Genomic DNA, 23,769 nt, shown 5'->3' with positions numbered 1-23,769 from the left:
AGGATGTTCCTCCCTCAGATTGTCGTCTCTTCGGGGATACATTTTGATAGGGTTTTCTCAGTGGGTACCTTCTTTCAAATATCTGCCTTGGTATTGACACAACTGCTGGTGTCAAACATGGCACGATCTCCAGCTTCCAACATATGAGGTAGGGGCGGGATTACCCGCAGAGGCATGTAGCTGCTCCTCTACAAGGTCCTGCTGCAAGATATTCTTTTCCACACTTCCGAAATACTTGACCGCCAAAATCTTGAACTCCCTTCTTAGTTTACTTTTTAGCCTAATGGAGTCCCTAGATTTCCCTAGAAAATGCTAAAAATCCATCCCCCCCACCCCTCACATCTGACAACAAGATGAGTAACAAGGTACAAGCTGAAACTCTCCTTTTCTGGTGAAGATTGCACCACAACCCTTTAACAAAGAACAGTGATTAAGGAAGACAATCATGATAATCTCTTCCACATGCTTCTGTGTTTCTCGATCCCCAAATGTGCGTATTGTAGATTAAATGCCACAAGATGCAGCCCTACTGGCCATGCAGCATGGCAGTCCATTTACCCTGGCACTTGCTTATATGGTCAGGCAGCCTGTACATCTCCAACCTTGCCTAAACCAAAGTATACCAAAATTCGTTGCAGTGTGGTAATCAGATTAGCCCGGTCTGAAACCACATACACACACATTAAATGTAGCGCCAAATGACTCACTGCACGTGCACATCATACATGTGCCACTCGTGCATAACTTCTCACGTGAAGCGGACTGCACTCCTATACCGAGGTTAAGACATTCCGGGCCAAGAGACAGTTATTTACTCATTCATCGGGGATGCCAACACCACTACATTCTTATTGTCAGACAGTTGCATCACAATCGCAAGAGCATTGATAAAGTCGAGACTGGACTATTGCAACACACTAGTCGCAGGCGCTTCTGTTCGAAATCTCAACAAACTGCAGATCATTCAAAATAATGCTCTTAGATCTGCTCTAAATATCTCCAGGCAAGAGCATATTACAGTGGCTAGACAAAATGCTCACTGGCTCCCCATTCAATAGTGGATTATGTTCAAAATGTTGGCCATCACAAACAAATGCATAACCAACTCTGCACCCAGATATCTCTTACAAAAACTACAAAAAGCCAAATCCTCTGGGCAGGGCCGGTCACGCTACACTAACCACCTGATCTCCCCGAGCTGGTGGCAGAAGCTTCCCCGTTATTACCACAGAAAACTGGAACGCCCTCCTTCACGAACTCAGATCTGAACAATCTTACTGGGTCTTCCGCAGAGACCTCAAAACGTTGCTATTTACCCAGGACGCCTCACACACGGAACTACTACTATCAGACACCTGCATATCCAGTCACCTGATACTGCCTCATTTTGTCTACATGATGTACCGCTTGCTTGTAACCAGCGCCCTGATGCCTAGGGGTTTGGAGCACTCTACAAATGTTAAATAAATAAATAAATAGCAAAGAATCATGGGTGCTAAACACATGCCAAAAACATAGCATAACTCATATTCAATACATATACCAGTATACTTATCTACTTTTAGAGAACAGAACTCGGATATCGTGGCTTCCACTACCCTGCTCCGGGCTTAGATAATAGCAGTCAATATCACTCGCCAGTGCAACTCTCCTGGTCTCAGTTGATGGAGAAAAGGATGGAGGCTTGTATTTATTAAGTGAGTAAAGAGGTTTGACGAGATAAGTCTCTGTGCTGTCAGAAAGTGTGTCCCTTTCCCTACCATTGATGCAACTCCTGAGCTATGCTACACACATATAGCTAGATCAATTTCAACATCTGTCAAAGGAAACACAAGAAGAAGATGTGTTCAATCAGAACATTAGGAATAGAACATGGGGCGTGGCCATCCACAACCAAGATGGCTGTAGGAACAGAACAAGGGGGCGTGGCTGCCACATTCAAAATGGCTGCCCTTTGAGAGCCATCTGCTGCCCCACCCCAGGTTCTCTAACTTAATTCCATATGGGACAGAAACTGTTGAGTCCTGTGAACTTAATATAGGTGATGAAACATTTTGAGATTTTCTTTTTGTCAATAGGGAGCAGCATCACTAGATAACCAATGTACTTGTGCCTTTCGAAAATGGAGTTGTGAGGCGGCAAGTGGCAACATGCCGTTTCTTTACCTGACCAATTTTTTGCTGAAACGAAGGCAAACACCTTCAATTGCACATTTCTTGTTTAGGTCCGTATGTCTGAAGCGCCATCGGGAGCTCCCAATATCTGATGGGATTCTGTAAACCGATATGGACCATGTTTTTATCACTATGGTTACTGCAAGGTTCAGCTTATGCCACATGCAATATGTTTCTCTGAGAGAGCAGATGCATGCTCGTGTTGCTTGAAATAGCTTTCATCTTCCTGTTGAATTATGAGTTCTGGAAAAACCTGTTTTGTTTTCTTTTTTTTAATTAGGGAAAAGTTCTTCTTTTTGGAAAATGTCATTTTAAGAATGCCACATTATTTATTATTAATGTATTTATTTCACTTATAAAGCCTGCTGCAGCCCAGAGGCATGGAGGCGCTGTTACAACCAGTTACTCGCAGTTCAATATCGTCAGAAAAGCATCAGTACAGAGTTGTGATACAGTTTTTTTCAAAGAGCAGCGTTTTCAAGGCTTTGTAGACCGTCCAGTAGCAGGGTTATTCTCTTAGGGGGTGGGGGGCAGGGCATTCCATTGTTGTGCTTTCTTCGCTTTCGATCAGGTAAAGATTCAGAGCTTTTTTCAAATTCATACAAGAGGACACGCAGGAGCAAAGCGTGCGCTTCTGGGTTTCGATCAAACTGGCTTGAGTGCATTCCTTTGTTGCAGGAGCAAGCCTTGTGCTTCCGTGTTTCGATCAAACTGGCTTGAGTGCGTTCCTTTACTTGTTGCGGAACACGCTCATTTGGATGTGCTGCCATTTGCCACTCCTCTTCAGGCAGACCTCTAGTTTGGCCATCCAGCCTACAGCGATTTTGAGGTCAAAATGAAAAATGAAATTCTATAAGTTTAGCTCCCTGTTGCAATTTTAATTGCGCATAAAGGCAGCAGATATTTGTGCATATTTTTGTCACACCATTTCCTTTTTCTTCCTGAATTCTTTTTTAAATGAATGCCGCAATAGTGGGCAAGTGCTGCAGTTACGCTCACTATTCACATGGTTAAAAGTGACTAAGTCACATATGAGTAAAGTACGGTATGCAAATGTGATTCGCACTCATGTAGACTTTATTCCCTTTTCATTATTCGGTCACTTTTCACTCATGCATACATTATTCATTTATTGTTGGTGTAAGTACTTTTGGGAGGAATTTCTCACTTTGGGAATTGAATGGGCATTTGCTGGGCATGCTATCAGTTAATGACTCAATTTTCCATCTGTTGCCATGTTACGGCCAGGTGAAATTATCATGGCAGTGCCTGTCAAATGCCGATCCCATGTCTTCACAAGAGCCAAAACGCTTGGCTCTGGCAATGCTTGTTTCTTGTCTATTCTGCTACCAAAAATGCATTCTATGCAACAGAACAGTTTGTGGTGTCTTCTGGATTCCACAGATTGTTTTAGTGTAACTGTATGACCAGTCTTCGGCCTGCCAAGTATGCATGCAATAAAATGAACCATTTGGCATGTAATGCTTACTGAATGTGCATGTCAAATATTGCAGTGCCCTCAACTGCAGTCAGTTGCTCTAAAGATCGGTGTACATGGTGATCACTACATCTTTTAGTGCAGCATCCCCATATTAGCAAGATGAGTCCATGACAAATCTGGTCCCCATCCTAGCAACCAAACCATCACTGGCATAGCACATCACGTAAACCTGTTTAATATAATGCTACAACACTAGTGATCTCTGCCAATAATTGCCATTTGCACGCAATCGTAAATGTATAACCGACCAGGGAGACGCGTACAACCATTGTGCCTCGCAAGAAACACTACTCAATGCACCCTTCTAAGAACAATTTTAGGCATCAAGCCTGACCAATTCAACCCATCAGAATAACCTAATTGCCTTGATAAAGACCCCTGTGTGGTCGAAACACCTGTCGGCACGCATAGTAACAATAAAGACCATTAGCACAACACCAGAGCAAGAGTGCTCTTTATTCAAGAACTATGTTTAAGCAAAAGTGATCATTGACAAACTTGATACGCAGTGCCAATATCTCTGGATTCTGCCAGAAACTCTTGTTACTGTATAATATCACACTCCTTTTGCAATGCAATGAACTATTTATTATTTATGTTCAAACTGCTGTCAGTCGAACTGCCATGCTCTTCGAGGCCATGGCAATAGCAGTATGCAGTACACCAATATCACGTAATATAACAAAATATACCATACAGGAGGTGGAGCATTCAAATGCTCTGGCCTGTTTAAAGGTGTCTCTGTACAACATGCATATCCAACGTGATTACAAATATCTGTAATTGATTTACTTGTCACTTGCTGTTTTGATCTACATCTTGTTAATGTCACTCCTTCTGGTGTTTTGTTGTATGTGAACACCTTCTTAAGGACTTAACCCAAGTGGTCTGTAAAGTCTGGTTAGAGTCACAGCCCTCTTGTGATTGGGGGCTAGAAATCGCCTTTCTCTCTGTGGCAGCTCATTGCCACAGGGAGGTAGGTGTTCTCTCCCATATCATATGTTTATACTCGAGGCCATAGAAACTTGAGCAGGTAATAATCTTTGCCAGCTACCGATAACAGAAAAGGTCTCTGTCTCATCTCATTATGTGTGGACAATATATATGATTTGTTACTGGGTACGGGGCCATAGTAGCGGTTAGCCCCGCTAAGCTGATGCTCCAGCCCACGCGGCGGGTGCTAGAGAGGCAGCTGGCATTGCGGTCTGCCCCTCTGTTCACCCTCTCCGTGGACTCGCCTCCTCTCAGCGACGGTGTGGAAGGGCGTGCCCCCCTACGGTCTGGCCGGAAATGGCCTGACCTGAGGGAGGGACTTAAATAGCCTGTGCTGAGAGGGACAGGTCTCTCTTCCAGCCCAGGCATCAGCAGCCAGCCTCCTCCCGCCCAAGCTATAGTCCCAGAGATGGGGGTAAAGGACTAAAGGTTTAGCTACGATTGATCACAAGGCCAGTTTTTGTTCTTGAATTTTGTACACGTTAGCCCTATTTATTTGCTACTTTCTCTCTTCCTACATATACACATGAGACTTCTCAATGTCCGCAGGGCAGCATTCCACGATGCTACGTTTCCTTTCCTTTGAATTCATCCTCAATGCCTTTTATGTTTGCAATGTAGAGTAAGTCCCAAATTACATTGTGTCACAATATTTGTTTTTCTGTCAATACAGATGTTTTCCTTTACATCCATTTGTACTGAACAGATTGCTATTTTACTTGTGTTTTCTCACCTCCACCCCATCATATAAAGAAGACTTTTCTTATTCTCTCACTCCAGGTTGTACGACTGACGTGGTGGTCTTTATTCAGAGACTCCATATACTACACCTTCTCAATCATTGCACTAATTATAGTAAGTCTTGCATTGCTTTTTTTATCCTATTATATTTTGAATGAATTAGTATATATTTTGACAAAGTGCAAAAGGCGACTGGGGAGGATCTTAGACGTGTTTGAGGTTCAAGCTTGAACAGTGAGCAACCGTTGGATGTTACTTTTTTATTGCTTTGTTTTTTTTGTGTACTCTACCATCTTCAGCTTAAAGGACTCAAGCGACTCTCCAGGTCGGAGGAGAACTTGGCTAATCACATCAAGTGGAAGTGTGGGAGCTATGTAGTGGCTGAGGCATGCTGCCGCGGTCAAGAGCAGCCCACCCATTTTATCAAAATTGTTATACAGGACTTGCTTGTCTGAAGCTTAGGAACCACAAAGACATCAGCTCAAGTCCCAGTACCCCAGCATAGCATCGATGGCAAACATAGGAATATGTACCCTTTCAACTTATCCACTACTTGGGAAATAGCCTCAAGGGAGGATAGCTCAGGGGCAACGTGTTGGTCTTGGAAGCAAGACGTCACAGAGCACCACAGGTTCGATCCTCGGGTCCGCACTTAGAAACCTCTGGGTTTCCTTGTCTCGGGAGGATAGCTCAACGGCAACTTACTCGCCTTGGAAGCAAGAGGACAGGTTCGATTCCCGGGTCCGCGCTTAGAAAACTCTGGGTATTAAGTGCGTTATAAATAACATATCATATCACATTACGCGTGTTATAAATAACCTATCATATCATGTAAAGATCAATGGAAAGAGAGTGGGAAGGGGGATGGGAAAGGGATCCCCATGTCTGATAGAAAGAGAATGGAGGATCCCCCGATAACTAAGGCAATGAGATATGTCCTGAAATAAAGCTAGAAATAATGGGTGATACTGTTGAGATGTGTGTCTAAAAAATATTACTTTGGTTTGTGTAGCAGAAAGGGTCAGTTGTTGCATATTTTTTGCAGCATTGCACACTGTTATCAAGATACTATGGGGCTGATTCCCATAGAGGTTAATTTGGTATTTTACGAAAATGTTGTCCTCATTTGAGCGCCCCTGCAGTCACTGCGACCTTGGGGGCGCACAAAATGAGGGTGACAGTTACTGCACCCAAGCAGAGCGTGGTTTGCAGGGGTTTCCCCAGCTCTGCTTGGGCGCTGTAACAGGAGTCGGGGTTTGCAGGGGTGTCCCCCGCTTACCATTTTGATAAGCATAGGACAGGAAAGAAAAAAAAAGAGAAGCACACTGCGGCGTCAGCTCTAACCAACATTAGTGGGACTCCGGCAGTGGCGCCCCCAGAAATGTTTCATAGGGGTGGCCTGATGAGGCCACAGGAAATCTTGGGTTGGCACACAGGGTGCCACACAGGGGTGGATCCAGCCTCAACATTTTGGTGGGGCTGGATGGCAGTTTTGAAAACTGTTAGTAAGACGGGACATTAAACCTATCGCGCTAGTGATTCCCCCCCAAACCCACCCGTCCTACAGCCCTCTCGCCAGGCCCAGGAGTCTGAGTAGATATCACGCCTTCCTTTGGCCCATTAGATCCATCTTTCACCCCAACTCACCAGAGGCGTAGCTATTATTCTGTAACAAGTGGGGCCTGGAGCTAATGTAGTAGGGCCAAATTAGGAAAAGTCTGCGGACGGAAGGGCACTTGTTCTGCCCCCAGCCAAATGCATAGGAGTGACAGAGAGTAGTGAGGGAGGGCGAACCAATCAAGGGGGGTTTGTCCCCTTGAGAAAAGCTTTTAAATAATGGGTTAAAAAAGTGCGTTTTACAGTACACTTTCTCTGATAAATTGGGTAACAAGCCACACAGTTTACAATCGGTTTTGTAGGGCAAGACATACAAAGTACGTTAGATGCCCAGCCACCAGCGCATTTTGTCCGCTATATGCCAGTACTCTGCAAGTGTAAAAAAGCATTTTCATATTGATTGTGGTCACACATGTCCATTCTGGTGCACTCATACATGCCACTATTCCCACATAGGAAAACACTCATGTTTGCTTTGTCCATAATGCCAGTAACCATACTATGACAAAGTATGTTTATGCTAGCTCTCCCAATACATGCCAGTATCTCCATGTAAGAACATGCTCCTGTTGGCTTTGCCTTAATGCCACAGTAAGAAAATCTATCCTTGCTGGCTACACAAATCCCCCACTCCCCATATAAGAACTCTCATCATGTTGTATTTGCTCCCTAACGGCAGTAAACATCTCATGCCACAGTAAAAAAAACAGCTTTGCAGGCAGCACAAATGCCCCTACCCCAATGTAAGAACACTTATGTTGCCGTTGGCCTTAACACCAGTAAGAAACTTCAATGTCACAGAAAGAAGAAATGCACTTGCTGGCTAGCCAGTAACATAGCTCAGCGGGCTGAGCACATGCTCTTGTAATCTGAGTTTGATTTGCAGGTTCAAATCACGGCAAGGCCAATTCAGCCTTTCATACATACTTCAAAGTGACCTCCCTGATCTCTACCCTCCTCTACGGACCTTGTACTATTATGTTGCTTGTGCACCTTGTTACCCCTCTTTTACTATGTACTGTACTGTTTTCCCTGCTCACCAAGTTGTATCACTGCCGCGATACTTACGGGTTTGGGCGCTGTCAATAAATGCAATAATAAATAGAGCTCATTAAATGAGTGCAAACTTCGGCTGGGTGATATATTTGATGTAAATATGTTCTCTGTACATCGCTTTGGCGAAAGTACCAAATAAGTAGCATATCATCACACAAATCCCCCCATATAAGTGCAATTATGTTGCACGCATCATGTTATATTCCCCATGTAAGAATATGTATGTTGCCTTTGACCTTAAACACCAGTAAAATAAAGACCCAATTCAAAATAAGGAAACATGCGCTCCCCATGTAAGAACACTCATCATGTTGCCTTTTACCTCAATGCGAGTACAACATTCTATGCTACAGTAAGACCCAGCCAGGTCAGCCCCACTGTAGTATTCTCCCCCCTCTCACGCCCACTGCAACCCCACCATCACATAAAAACACTCACGTTGACTTTCCGTTGGCCAAAAACAGCAGTAAAACATGCCATGCTCTTGTCAAAAAATGTCAATGCTCCAATGCCCCTCCTCAGATACACAGAGATATGGAGACATTCAGACACATGCACCCACACAGCTGATCTGTCATTCACACGAGCACCCAGAACATTTAGACTGTGCGCTCATTAACACGCACAGTCACACCATCCGCACTGCATTCATTCACAGGTGTGCACTTGCAGACAAGGCCTAGCATACAAACATATAACCACCTACACACTCCATTATACGCATGCACACATACATTCATCCATGCATGCATGCATGCAGACATACATGCATACATACAATCCCCACATGCACACAAATATACTTTTTCTTTTGTTAATGGTAATTATTGAAAGCATAGGCCATGTAAAAGCTGAGCCAGCAGTTAAGCCTTTAGCTGCAACATGGGGGTGGAGGGAGTCCTACTGATGGGCTGGCAGGCTTTTGTCCTCAGCCTCTACCCTTCACTTCAATGCCTGTTTTCTCACCTCAGAAAACAGTGTATTTGTTTAAATAAATACACCGCTCTCCGAGGGGAGAAATGTGACAGGTTCTTGCCAGCTGGGCCCGGGCTGGGCATAACAGCACTGATGACTGCTGTGTCAAAGGGGCGGGGGGCTTTAGCCCTCCCAAGCCCAGGCGCACGGGAGGGCCCAAATAATCCATGCCATAGTGATATTAACTGGCCATTGATAGTAGCAGGTGCAAACGGTGTGAGTGCCTGGACATCCAATAGCAGTGCCTTGCAATGCCTAATACGTCTACACAAGCAAATACTGTTGACTTTGCCAATACTTGTTTTTAACAGGACTTCAGCACTGGACACGCATAGTGTTTATAAATTGGGTGCTAGACCTGGTTAAGGCATTTCTATTACATAAGTAGCACGCTTACAGCACAAATTAAGTCATTAACACTCAGAATACAGCACTTGAAGGGCCTGCCAGTGTTTTTTTCAAAGCAAAGTTTGATGGCAAAGCATGAACAAAGAGAGCTCAAAGAATTTCCATGAGGTGCTTTGGCGGGGGTTGGGGACAGAGGGGAGGGTACTTGGTTGGAGGGACCATAGGGATTAGAATAGCCATGGGCAGGCAATGGGTGGGTAAATAACCAAACACATTAAAGCTTTGTTTCCCTCCTCATATGCCATCTCCCCCATCTGTACTCCTAATGCAATAGTATCAGCTTTTAGGTGGCTCTGCCACATAATAGCCCAAACTAAAAAGGGGCATTTAAAACAGGAGCCTTGTAAGGCATACTGCAACTCATTGTAGGGTTAGGGTGTGCCTTAGAGTGGTCTAATCTGCCTCTTTTTAGCCATGTAAAAATCAGATTTGGCAAAGAGGTCAACGGACAACACAGGATAGTGGGCCAGACAGAGAGAAAAAGGCAAGTCTAGGAAATATGGCAGTAGTGGTACTGCATGGCATGCTCGGATGTGAGGAAATGCAATACGTTAGAAACGTGGCACGGATGTGGGGCAGTTCAACATAGGAGCAAAAGAAAACATGCTAGTTAGACGACAGAGTGCATCATCTTTTTTTTAGTTTTGTCAGAATGGGCTGGGGATACAGGCCTATCAGGGGAAAGGGTCTTTCCACAACAAAATAGGATATTGTTCTCTGAGAACACTAAGAATAGAGTCAGAATGGGATCTATTATTTATTGAGTGTCACGATATCTAACCTAATGGGGATACTAGACACCCTTAGAGGCTTCTAGTCCAGTACACATTTGCTAACTTATAGCCCACCTGTCCTCGAAAATGATTAGTTCTAGTCAAAGGTAGGGTTTGGGTTTAACACCTACAGGTTCAAGGGGCAGTACATCAGAACTTTTGCTGACCTTCCTAGCAATGACAACACTGACCTTTCCCAGGATTCCCAGATTACTGAGTGGTCTTGCAGCACCACCCCCCTGGTGCCACACACATGCCATCCTCAGCTGGCTCTGAAGTGTTTGCCAGGAACCAATAGATCCCTCAGTCAGTGACGCAGCCCAGGTCTCCTTTTCAGAGCCTGGAACACAGCCTGGAAGCACGAGCCAAAGCAGAAATGCGCGCGCTCAGGCTGTGTTGCCGGGTCCACTGAGCATGCGCAAATCGATCAGTGGGGTGCAGGGCCACCATGTCTCTCTGATCTGACTACGGTCCATCCACGGCCGCGGCAAAAAAGAAAGATGTTTTTCACACTGAACTGGGCATGTTATTGTTCATACACAGTTCAGTGCGGAAATTATTTTATTTTTTTGCTGTTTCGCTGGGGGGGCCAGCATTTTTATAAGGGTGGCCACGGCCCCCCCTGGCCACCCCTTGGTGGCACCCCTGAGTGGGAGGAGCTGGCGCCACAGGGATAAAAGGGTATGGGCGGCACACAAAGTAGTGTGCCGCCGTAAAGGTAAGTGGGGTGGGAAGGTAAAAGCAGGCTGGGGGAAGCAGGCACAGTGATCTATATGATCACTGTGATCACTATATGATCACTGGGCTGTGCCGTAACTGGCCTCGGCATTTTCGGCCATCGCAGTTACAGGCAACGCAGTGATCACATAGATCCGTTAATTTAACTAACTCTGAATTAATCCTGGCATGGGATTTGTTTATTCACAAAGAAGTTACTCCTGACTTACTTTCTAACGTGAACATGAAGGATTTTTCTCATGGTCCCTGTCACAAAGGATGTTACAAGGATGCTACTTGAGCTGTATGGTACTTCACAGGTAGTTTATTCATCCACTTCGGGTTAACAGGCTTCATCAGGTTACATCAAAGGAGATACAAAGATATTGCGGGGAGCCTACTGGCTCCCACCACCCAGGATACATCTTGTCAACTGCCTAGATCAGAACCCCAACCACACCACATTCTGCACAGAAATACAGGATTCCATGCTGACATACCACACTGACATCGCCACTCACCAGACCATGCATACAGGGACCAGGATCAGACGTAACAGTCTCCCTGGAACAAAGAGTTCCTTTCATTGCAAAATGTGTGTGTTTGCTCGTCTAGTATTTCCCTATCCTGTTGCCTATCTTTGGTCATGGTAAAGGGTGAAGCTTTTCTTTCATCAGGAGCTGCTCTTTGAGTGATAGATAAATAGTGATCCTTCTGGTCCACTAACATTTTCAAAACAATATCACTTATATAATGTTTGCACATGATAACTTTGTTTTTCTGATCCTTACTCATCTTTCACCAAAAATCATAACATTTGTAAACTCCTAAATTATTTTCATCAATCTGCAATGGGATTTTGCACGTAAAATGTTATACATTTGTTTAAAAAGTCTAATCATCCAATGATTTCAAACGGTTAAATAATATAATGCTTAAAATAAGTTTTTTGTAAACAAGCAGCATAAGGGTTACACAGAAAACCACAACTTTTCTGAAACTCCTAAATATGTACTATACGTTTTCTAAAGGTTTGGAATAATTCTGGAAGAGTCACAATTAACTGATTATATTTTCTCAAACAAATTTAACTTTTGAAAAGTTATACCATTGTTTTTCACTAGCTGTGCATGTTTTCCCTCGCTGATGAAACCTTTAGAAATGATTATGGTCAATCAGACTTCTCAGTTTATGTGAAGGTTGTTCTGAGAGAGAGTATTTTAATTAAAATAATTGTAACTGATAAAAAGACTTAGAATGAAGCTGATCAGTGTCCGTGCTATGTTTTTCTGTTCAAAAAAATGTGCTTAAAAGTGCTGAAAACAAGTTCATATTCGTCCATTAAGTTTGGAACATATCAATGTTGGAAGGATAGGGGCAGAATAATATTGGAATGCAAGGGGGGGGCGCTAGAGAGCCCGGTCAAAGATGGCCGCAAGCCTGTGAGCTCCTAACATGCATCCAGAATAAATCCTGTGACATTCGCACTGCTATGACACCAGCTGGCGGTGCATGTACTGGGCAACTCCCACGCAAGACGTGTGGAAACTCTTAGCCAGTGGCTCTCTAATCACAGAGGTAGCCTGGGGGCTCGGTGAGCAGGGCCGCAGCGTGCCGTGATGGTGGACCAGTGTGGGTGCACAAAGCAGGAAGTGGAAACTGCCAGGTGGCAACCGGGAGCCGTGGTTGTGAGCACAGTGTGAGGGGGACCTTGGGTGCGAAGTAACGCTGGATTGAGTGGGCCCGACAGGCAGCACACCAAAAAATCGGAACATCATGGGGAGAAAACCACACTGAAGGGAAAAGATACCGCATGCGGCAAGAACCCTTTGGAGGAGGAGGAGCAGACCTTCCCGGGCCTCCATCCGCATCCCGGAATCAGTGGACAGTGAGGGGGAAGCGCCGCTGGGTGTGCCCCCCCCTCTCAGGCTCAGGCCGCTGTGGTGACCGTGGGGATGCGGCCCGAACACCGTGCAGCACCTGCACTATGGTGAGTAGATGGTGAGAGTGAGACGTGAGGGATAAGCCTGGCTGGAGGAACATTGACCATAGGGAGTTTGGGAACCCTGTGTGCGGTGGCAAAGGGGAGAGGAGGAGGAGGAGGAGGAGGAGGAGGAGTGAGTGAGCAAGGGAGATGGACGCCTGGTGAGGGTGCGCTGATCTACCCATAAAGTGTTGACCAGGCATTTATACAATAACAGACAAATAACGCGAGCAACAAGGGGAGAAAGGAAGCACCCCAAACAGATAGGATCCGCAGAGCTACGGCGTGGTCCTAGTGGGGCAGCCACATGTGCTGGCCTGCTTATAATGGGAAGTGGGTGCAAAACAAGGAGGAAAGTAGTTCCCCAGGTAGGCACTATGTGGGACTGTGGCGCAGATTCTGGGGACAAGCACGCAACCTGACCCATCCATAAAGCCACTCAAGTAACAAGAGCTGACCGTGGGGAACCCGGGCACACGCACGACAAAAGGCAAACAACGCACGCAACAAGAGGCTGTATGCAGGGTCCCGGGCGGGCATAACCCATTGGGATACAGCGGGGCTCTAAAGGGCGGCTACACACGCTGGCCCATATAAAGAACAACTTGGACAGCGGCTGCTGGACATGGAGGCCCCAGGAACACACACGGATCCTGGGAGCAGGCACACATGCTAGCCCACTTATAAAACTATTTGCGCAACAAGCACTGACCAAGGGAACACCGAGCATACGCACAATTCCAGGCATATAATGTGCAATAAGAGGAGAAAAGCAGTGTCCGCGGCAGTCACAACCCACCGACCACAGGATGTCTAAATCCCAAAAAGGGCAGAAACAACAGTCAAAACTCCACTTTGAGACCTCAGACCCAACTAAGGCGGCAACAGCAGGGGAGAACCCGGTGGAAGAGGCCTCGTAATCCGGGATGGCGGACCCAGGGGGAGCACTGGGGGACATTAATAAATGTTGGGGCAAACACAGGCGAGCACCGGTCACTGGATGGCAAAATGGACACCCTCACATGTAAGGTGGACACATGCAGGTCTGCCTAGACAAGCACGGGTAGCGCCTAGATGAGGTGGAGGGCCGGATCAAAACAGTGGAGGACGAGACTAATACAGCCACAATAGACTTGGTCGCAATCAAAAAGGCAATCAAGGAGCTGACAGAAAAACAGGATGACCTTGAGTCTAGGTCAAGGAGAAACCTCTTACGTATAGTTGGAGTTCAGGAGTCGGCGGACCAGAAGAACATGGAAGGAATGGTGGAGAACCTCCTGAAAGAGATCTTGGTTGGGGGGGGGTTCTCTGCAATGATCATTGTAGAAAGGGCTCACCGCATTCCGAGCAACAGGAAACCAGTGCCGGGTGCCCCCGGCACGATCACTGATCGCCCGTCTACTCAACTATCGGGACAGGGACTTGGCCCTCCGCGGAGCAAGGGAAAAGGGGCCTCTGATATATCAGAACTCTACTGTTCACTTGTTTTCGGATTCCTCAAACAAAGTGCAGTCATCTATAAGGACATTTATCGACGTCAAGAGGAGACGACGAGAAAGGAACTTGAAGTATGCTATGCTGTTCCCGGAGCATGATGGCTGAGTGCTCTTTTTCCAAACCCCTGAGGAAGCAAACTCCTTTTTGGATACCTTGCCTAGGGCACCATGCCGAAGATCAACTCAAGGAGCAGGAGGGAAGAAACCACCAGAAAGGACAACTGTGGTCAAGTTTGTTGGAGGAATAGAAATGATGGTCTGTCATAGCCAGCTGGGGTTGAGCATTGCCGTAGGCTGCCCGGATGGACGGGCCCTGGAGTGCCCCTGAGCGGGAGCAGAAGGATGGGTCTAACAGTTAAAGTGGTGGGGTTAACTGGCAGGTTGGGGTTGCTGGTGGGGTGGTGGGGGGATTAATGCAAAGGTTGTAGTTGAGGGTTTGAGTTGGATTTGGGAGTTATTTCTGAGGGTGGTTTTCAGGATCCGGACTATGCCGACCCTCATGAACAGGACAGCATAGGCGGGTGTGATGGTGTTTGGGTTGCATTATGGCTCAGTCACTTAGGTACATGACATGGAATGTCAGGGGTCTGAACTGCCCTTCCAAATGGTGGAGCGTGTTAATGTATATGCAGCGCCACCGTATAGACGTGACACTCCTCCACGAGACCCATTTAACTTCAGAAGGGGAATCGAGATTTGGGAAAAACTGGGGATGCCACAGGTACTTTTCTTCCTTCTCCTCGTACTCCAGAGGGTGTGCATTCCCATACGCAGCTCTGTGGGGTTTAGTTTGAGATCCTTGATGAAGGACCATGAGGGAAGGGGCCTTTTCGTACAGGGTCGGTTGACTACGTTTAGAAATTATTATGGGCCCAACCAGGATACAGTGGAGTCCCTGGGATGGCTTGACCGCCAACTGGAGAGAATGTCCCCGGGGGAGATCATATGGGGCGGGGACTTCAATGCAGTCTTAGACCCAAGCAGAGATAGGACAGTGATAGCTTATAACTCATCACCAAAAACAACAGAAGAACTGTGTAACATGTGTTGGACAAGGGAGGTGAAAGATATTTGGAGAGTACGGCACCCTGAGGGTGCAGTGTATAAGTTTCACTCAACGGTTCACAATTCAGCCTCCGAGCTAGACTATTTTTTGATCTCAGAATCAACAGTAGGAAGAGTATCGGAGCTATCTACCTGGCACACACACTGTCAGTTCACGCCCCAGTACTACTAGCCATAGAGATCCCGGGTCAGGAGAGGGGGAGACCCTAATGGGTGTTCAAAAGCGAGGGGCTGTCAGATGAAGTGTTTTGGCAGGAACTCAGCCGAGCGATAGACACCTTCTTTGAACACAACGTAGGCTCACTGGAATCACATGCAATACCATGGGAAAGTTTTAAATGTGACACCAAGGGTGAATGCATTGCGAAAGAAACAGGGGTGTTAAGACAAATACGTAGACAATTAACGGAAGTGGAGACAAATATTCAACAAATGCAGACACTGACACTGACACTGAGAGAGGAGCCAGCAATTAAAGAAAAACTTCAGGGGTTTAAGGAATTGACAATGAGAGAGGTGAAGTTTATGAAGAGGAGTGCTGCAGTGTGAAGTTACGTGGAGGGGAAGAGGCCCGGGAGGCTACTAGCCAGAGCCGCAAGATCCGACACGACCAGCGGCTGATTCACCTCGATCAAAGATGATCAAGGGATAGAGACGTTTGGGGAATGGGGACACATTTTACAGCCAGCTGGATGTCACCCAGGCACATGCCTCACAGCAGGAGGTGGACGAACATCTAGAACAGGTGGCGCTGTATTGGTGTGGGGATGAGGAGAGGGAATCTCTGGGTTGACCTATAGCACTGTCAAAAGTCGTAGGGCATTTGGGTCCTTGCGATCCGGGAAAGCCCCAGGCCCTGATGGATTCACAGCAGAGTTTTTATAAACAATATGCTAGGAAGCTGGCCCCTTATTTACTGGAAATATACAACCAGTGATTGTGGGACGGCACACAACCGGACTCAGTGAGGGAAGCAATTGTAGTGGTCCTCTTGAATCTGGGCAAAGAGGCAAATGATTGCTCATCATATCGACCAATTTCCCTCATCAATCTAGACAGCAATATCCTGGCCAAGATATTGGCGACCAGGTTGACGCCACTGATGCATATGCTGGTAGGGCTGGATCAGGTAGGATTCATTCCGGGGCTGTCCACCTGGCACGGAATACGCATGATATTTGGGCTGCTATCCGCAATACTGCATGATGACCCCGCAGTGGCGCCACTCTTGGATGCCACAAAGGCATTCGACTCTGTGAAGTGGCCCTTTATGTTCACAACCCTGCGTGGAATGGGACTGGGGGATGGATTTGTCTCGCAAGTCTGACTACTCTATACTATGCCCAAGGCCAGGATCATGGGAATGACTTGCTTACGCTGGTGGTATCACTGGAGAGGGGGACATGACAGGGGTGCCCCCTTCCCCCATTGTTGTTTGCGCTGGCAATCAAACCCCTGGCAGAGATGATTAGGAGCTGTCATCTAGAGAGGAGAGTGCAATTATACACACACAAACTGATTGTCTCACTCTACGCAGACGACATGGTGCTTCATGTCAGGGATCCGCAATAGACTCTAGGCCCGATCATAGAGGATGCGGATCAGTTTGGCAACTTCTCTGCGTTGAAGGTCAACACTACAAAATCAGTTCTCTTTCCACTAACAGCGGGAACCATGTTCTTTAGAGATGAATTCGGGTTTCAATGGCATGGAACGCCTACGCGATATCTTGCTATAAACATAGCCAGCTCCCCGAGGTGCTCTATGAGCAAAACTATCAGTGGGTTTTGCAACAAGCCAGGCAGACGATAGATATATATATATATGAAGCTGACGCTCAATTTATACGGGAGAATTTCCCTAGTCAGGATGGTACTGCTGCACCGCTTCTTGTACGTTTTTCTTAATGTGCCCATAGCGGTTCCGAGAGGCTACTTCCGGGACTTGAAGACCACGATTACATGATTCATCTGGGTGGAGAAACAGGTTAGGATTTCCTGGGAGAGACTGGTGGCCCCTATGGAGGGGGAGGGCTGGCATTCCCAGATTTCGAATCATCCTATGAGGTGTCCCAGGCCGGGTATCTTCTGTATTGGTGTGGGAATCAAACAGATAGACAGCATTTAGAGGTGGAGAGGGCGCCGGCGTCCTTGTTCCTCCTGCGGTCAATTATATTTATGGCGTCTGGAGGGGCATCCAAAGCGACCAACATGGTTGAGGTGCCTTGTAGGGCATGGGTCCGCATAGAAAAGAAAGCTAGGTGGGGAGGTTATTTACTCCCAGGACCTCCCAGTGACATACATACCCGGGATCCCACTAACCAGCGAAAAGCAATATGTAGTATATATGCAGCCGCTGGGGTGACATGTTTTTGGGGTGGGTTCCCGGATGGACGATTCTTATCGCTGGAGGCGGTGAGGGAAAGAACGGCCCTGTCCCCTGTGGACGTTTTCCTGTACTACCGACTGAGGGATTCTCTGAAAGCGCAGGTCCAGAGTTTCCCCTGAGAGCCAGAGGCAGCCCTGATTTTAGTTAAGATGCTTGGGAGGGAGCACAAAAGGCGAGTGACGTCCACACTGTATGGCATGTGCATGGCTGCCAAGATGGGAGGTGAGTCCCCCCACCAAAGCAGATAGGAGAGTGCCCTGGGTTGTGAAATAGCGGAGGAGACCGGGAGCTACTGCTGTGGAGAGGCCAGAAGAGTAGCTATCAATTTTAATAATAAACTAATACATTTTAAATTCTTACATCAATTCTATCACACTCTGGCTTCTCTACACAAATTCTACCCAGACACCCTAGAGGGCTGCACAAGATGTGGCATAATTCTGTTAGACTTCATTCATTTAGCAAGGAGCTGGCGCGGGTTCGTGAATTCGGTGAGCATGTCTTCGAGACTCTGAGTGCAATAGTGGGGAAAGAGGTGCCCCCGAACCCACTGACTGCATTGTTACATTACAAAACTGGTATCCCAAGGGGAGTGAGAAGACTGACGGGTTTACTATTGGTCTTAGCAAAGCGGCGGGTAGGCAATGGTGTGGGGGGAACCCAGTTCCCGAGAGTGGAACATTGGAGTGCTGACATACTGTATTGCAACGAAACTGAGTCAGAGCTGGGCAGATAGTCGACCTCACAGACCAGGCCCAGGGACATTTGAGGTCCATATGTGCAATACTTGATATCTTCATCTTGAGTCGTGACCCATAACTGTTAGAGGCATCCATAGGAGATGAATAGGGCTATGCAGAACATTTCTGAGAAGCAGTAAATGGGGGCAGGAGGGTGAAAGGGGTGAGATGCCCATAGACTCCGGGGAGAGCAATGTACGTTACAAAACTGGTCAAATGTACACACATTGGTAATAGAAAAAGAAAAGAACAACTGTATGGGTATGATGCGAGGCAAAAGAAAGATGGCGATATGAAAAAGCTCTAGTAAAACCACCAAATTGTCTAGGAGTAGTTACTCCTGGTGCCCAAACACTTGTGTTTAGGCGCGTTAAAACTTCATAAAAATGTAACTTGGATTCTAACATTTTTTGAAAGTATGAAATCAAGTCTTTAAGGATTATTCAAAGAAAGATTTTTTTCGAAGGGATGATTCTGTCATTTGTCATCACTTTTGGTGAGTACACTCTGAGAACAAAATGCTGTCGACAAGGAACACATTACTTACCTGTAACTCTTGTTCTCCAGCATGGGTCTTGCATGGATTCACGTGCTCATGAATAGTCCCTGTTGTAAAATTAAAGCAGTTAAATTGTTCAACCTAGTGCCAGAGGAAAAGAAAAATAAAGATTTCCTTTTCAAATGATGCGATTCCTCCCGGAAGACCATTGTTTCAGTTCCCCTGTTGACTGTGTGCTCAGGGACCCCAACCGGCCCATAGAGTTGGGGTTTGCCCAGAAGCACTTTAAGACAAGATAGCAGCACCCATGAGATGGATGGGGGTGCAGATTAAATACTCCAACACCAAATCAATAATGACAACTCAATGGTTTGGCAAAGGGAGTCCGTTTAATGACAAGTACAAAAAGCAGGGAGTTGTGAATATCAGCAGTGGCACGATCTTCCTTCTCGCTTTAACTCCAACGAACTTCATAAAAATCATAACGTTTATACTGAAAACTCGTCATCATTGACATGTAACGCTTGAAAGTTGGCATGCACTACTATTGGTTCAGGAAAGGTAACTTTATTATAGGTACTATATCTGTATATGGTAACGGAGTAAGGGGATTGGGTAAATGCTGTCAGGTGGGGCATCTAGGCCCTACCTTAAAAAATGGCTATTGCAGACGTCACTAAAAGTACGATGTCCTATTGGTTCTATTAACTATAGGACCCTAGATTACTTGGTCCATTGTGATTGGGTTGGAACCAACCCCATGCATACTTTCCCACTTTGCTTAGCAGCACGCAGAATGGTCGGCCAGATGCAGGGTGCCCCTTAGTTCAACCGGCCTTCCTCCAATTATTGTTACAATCAATCATCGCTTTAGTGGCCATGTGTCAATTATTTCACTTTGGTTGGCCTCGAGGCTGCATCTCCTGGCTGTAAAAGTTCTGATATCTTCTCCTGGCTTGTTGCCATGCGTAGGTGTGAAGGTCTTACTTCTGCTTGCTTGGCTGGTCACAAGATTAAGACACCGTGAATTTGCCTCTTCTTCATCAATTAGTATATTTGATTTTTGTTTCCCCCACCACCTGCCTTTGTCTTCTTATCTTGACCTTTCAGAGTAGTATATTCTATTCTTTGCTTCAATGAATTGTAGCTACTGTTCCTCCATCTTGACAGACACTACTGTTCGTCCATCTTGACAGACACGACCTTGGTTCTCCTGTCACGGGTTGCCTTTGCTGAGTTTCGTTTCAGCCGCTTCTTCTTGATTTTGCTAAATATGAAACTTTCCTCATGTGGCCTTTAGTAACCTGGGGTTGATTCTGCTTCTTGTGCAAAGTAGAAGTATACTTATAAAACGTACTTATTTTGAGGTAGATTATGTATAGTGGCGCTTGCCACACTATCTTTCTACTAAGCATAGCAAGCTGCACGGTTTTCTTAGCTTTCTTGTGGTTCCAAGCATATGTACATGTGTAAACTGGTCGAATATCTTCACCATACTCATGGCTTAAGCTTCTTACATTTGACATTGTCCTTACACTTTAGGTACACGATATCCTTGTTCATGGTGTTTCGTCTCTTTACGTCATTCTCTGGTCGTCATTTCTTCTATATGTGAGTCAGTCCGGGTTCTTGTGACGTCACCATTCGTCTTCCATTAAGACCTTTTTGGTTTCTTCAGGGACTATACTTAGACAATATTCATTTAGTTTCATTTGCTGATAGGGTTTCCTCAATGGATACCTTACTGTCCATGGTTTCCTTGGTACTGGTACTTCAATAGGCATTGTTCTTCTGATGGGCACAGGGCAGAGCCCCACCGCAGCTCTCTGCTGGTTTATTTGTTCATTATACATCACATATTTCGGTGTTAATGTTCCTGGTACTTCAAAATGGACGGTTGGAGTGCGGGCTGCATTTGGGACCTCCTCTATACTCCCCCCTCTGAGCGATTCATCGACCACTTTCACCTCTTTCTTCATTTCTTCCAGTTTCTCTTTTGCTTCATTGGTTGAATCCATTCTTTCTTCATCTTCTGGGTCTATACATGATGGTTTGAAGAAATGTCTCTTTGGGGTCCATATTAGACTTCCTGCTGTTCTTACGTGTTTGTCTTTGTTCCACGTCATTAGTTGACACTGTCCATTTGGGCTGCAATAAACCCATCTTTCTACATAATTGCTATGCTTCGTGGGATATAGAAACTTTGTTCCTTCTGGTGCATGAATGCTTGCCTTCACAAAGTCTCTTATTTCTTTGTCACTCAGGTCTTTGGGCTTCCATCCTGACTTGACATCAATCATGATCTTCATTCCAATGGCATTTTTTTGCAGTTTTCTGGCACTGAGAGATTATTATCTTGATAACACAGAATCCTAGCTATATCATCACTAGCAGGGCTCCTAGGACCTTGAATGCATCTGCCATCCGTTGTGGAACCTATGAGAATAGTGATCCAAACCAGCTGTCATCATCAACTTTGTCCGTTTCATCGATCATCTGATTCTGTAGCTTCATCAGCATACCTATGGCTTCTGTTAGAGTTATGATATGATATGGCATTTATAACACGCCTATACACAAGTGTTTCAAGGCGTGGCGTGGCGTGGCAAGGGGGGGAACAGAGGGAGGACAGACAACGATCCTACTAGGCCAGGTGTCATTCAGATCGCGCAAGTGCATGGGAAGGGGGGGAGGAGAAGTGTGCGGGGGTAAGGGAGAGGGGAAAGTGCAGTGCATGGGGAAAGCGGAATAAATATGATAAATAAGACAAAACAGCCAGCTAGTGGCAAGTGCAAGGAAGTGCAGACAAAAGTGCTGGTAGGGGGACTGAAGGGATACAGAAAACGGTCCCCAAGTGCAGGGGTTGCCAGGGAGGAAGTGCAGGTGGGCAATTGTCAGGGCCTGGGCCAGAGATCAGAAAGGGTGGCCAGGTAACCAGTGCAGTTTCAGTCAGAAATCCAGCAGGGGAGGGGTGGGGAGAAAGTAGAAGCAAAGAGAAAAGTTTTGAGGTGTTTCCGGAACTGGAGATTGTTCTCCTCGAGTTTCAGGGAGGCAGGAAGGCTGTTCCAAAGAGAGGACCCTGCCGAAGAGAGTGATCTGCCACCAACTAGTTCAATTTTCCTCATCGTGAGAAGGTATAAATGTGCAACATGATTCTCCGATTTTTGCACAAACTCCTCCATCAATAGCTGTGATCATATTAAGGACATGTATGTTCTGGAGAGTCATCAATCGAACTGCCCATAACTCTTCCTTTAGGGTGTTGAATCCTTTTATGGTTGTGTTGATGGTCTGCAGTAACTCCCATCTGTTTATCTGCAACCATTTAGTGTTTGCTCCAACTTGGAATCTTGGCATGAAGATTGTCGTGAACACTGATGAGCTGATGCTGAACAGCCTGTGCTCATATGGGATTGCATGACAAGCTTCTTTTGATTTTGCAGAAAAGTAATTCTCTCTCTTCATTCTATTCAGCAGTTCCACAGGACTCTTCTTCCTCAGGTGAGCATCTGCTTTCGGGAAACTATTAATGCTCAGGTCACATTTCGGGATCATCAACGCTGGAACGTGGACATTCACCTCCCCAGTTTTTCGTCAGTCTTATGTATGTATTTGATCCACATGCAGTTCAATACACTATTCCTGGAGCATCAAAAATCTGTCCGCAGTTCTGATTCTCTCCCATCTTTCTTGTGCCATTAATCCTGAAGCACAGTTTTGGGCTTTCCAGTGGAACTATCTGCAAGGGTCCTCCTCTGTCTTCGACCCATGTCAGCAGTTTTGCAAGCTTTGGCCATAATGGTTTGCATATCCTTTGTGCATTTTCAATTGCTTCTTTGCAGGCTCCGAGGACCATCCATGCCATGCAAATCACTACCCCTTTTTCCCATCCATCTGGTGAAAGTACTGTTCCCCATATTTGCATTTGGCCTCTGTTCTTCCACCCACGAGCCTCTCCTTGAGTTTTCCCTTGGACATTTAGCTTCTTGTTCACTTCCCAACTGATTTCAGCTCCTTTCACTCCAGAATTCTCATACCTGATCACATGATTCTTAGTGTGAACTTTATTTAATAAATAATTTCTTGTCTTTATGTCATGGACATAATCATCTTCATCAGGATGAGTTGATTCAGTTGCCCATTTCAATGAGACATCACTTCCCATGAACTTGCATCTGGTCTTGCACATTGCTACGTGTGAAAGACAGTGTGCTGTCTGGACATCAATTTCGACAGCTACGAAGATCTTGGACTTCCCCATGCTATACAGTAGGTGTGCACAAACAAAGCATTCCCCCTCTGAACTTCGTCTTCCACCTTCTTTCATGTGCTGGTACCAAATGTTGTTTCCCAAATGTGCTGTGCTGTCCAAGTAATATAATTGAAGAAAAGCTGTGGGTTCGCAAATAAAGTCTGTGCGCTAGTAATCACTGATTGGAGTAAAAGTTCTATCAAAAATTGTAAGGCGTCAGCAGCATTACCACCCACGCAGCCAGACCACCCTGGCTGGAACTGAAAATTGGTAGAAGAAAGGGTGAGGTGGAGACGCGCTAGATACTACAACAATAAGGCACACAAATAATATAGTTGATGTTTTAATTGTAGCAGAAACAGCCGACACGTGTTTCGACACGCTGGTCGT

The 23,769-nt window shown here is 45.9% G+C and overlaps 1 protein-coding gene across 2 annotated transcripts in view; it reads left to right on the top strand.

Moving 5' to 3' along the window:
• Positions 1 to 23,769, top strand: part of SLC24A4 (solute carrier family 24 member 4) — an 873,854-nt gene that overhangs the window by 566,460 nt on the left and 283,625 nt on the right. For both annotated transcript variants that reach the window (XM_069637921.1, XM_069637920.1), the window contains exon 7: positions 5,449 to 5,523. In XM_069637921.1, coding sequence (XP_069494022.1) covers positions 5,449 to 5,523 — 75 coding nt within the window. The remainder of the gene's footprint in view (positions 1 to 5,448; positions 5,524 to 23,769) is intronic.

Source organism: Ambystoma mexicanum, chromosome 14 (genome assembly GCF_040938575.1).
Source record: "Ambystoma mexicanum isolate Mex_15411 chromosome 14, UKY_AmexF1_1, whole genome shotgun sequence".
In the NCBI taxonomy this organism is placed as follows: Eukaryota; Metazoa; Chordata; class Amphibia; order Caudata; family Ambystomatidae; genus Ambystoma; species Ambystoma mexicanum.
Note: the sequence above shows the minus strand (reverse complement) of the source record. Positions and strands in the feature narration are given on the sequence as shown.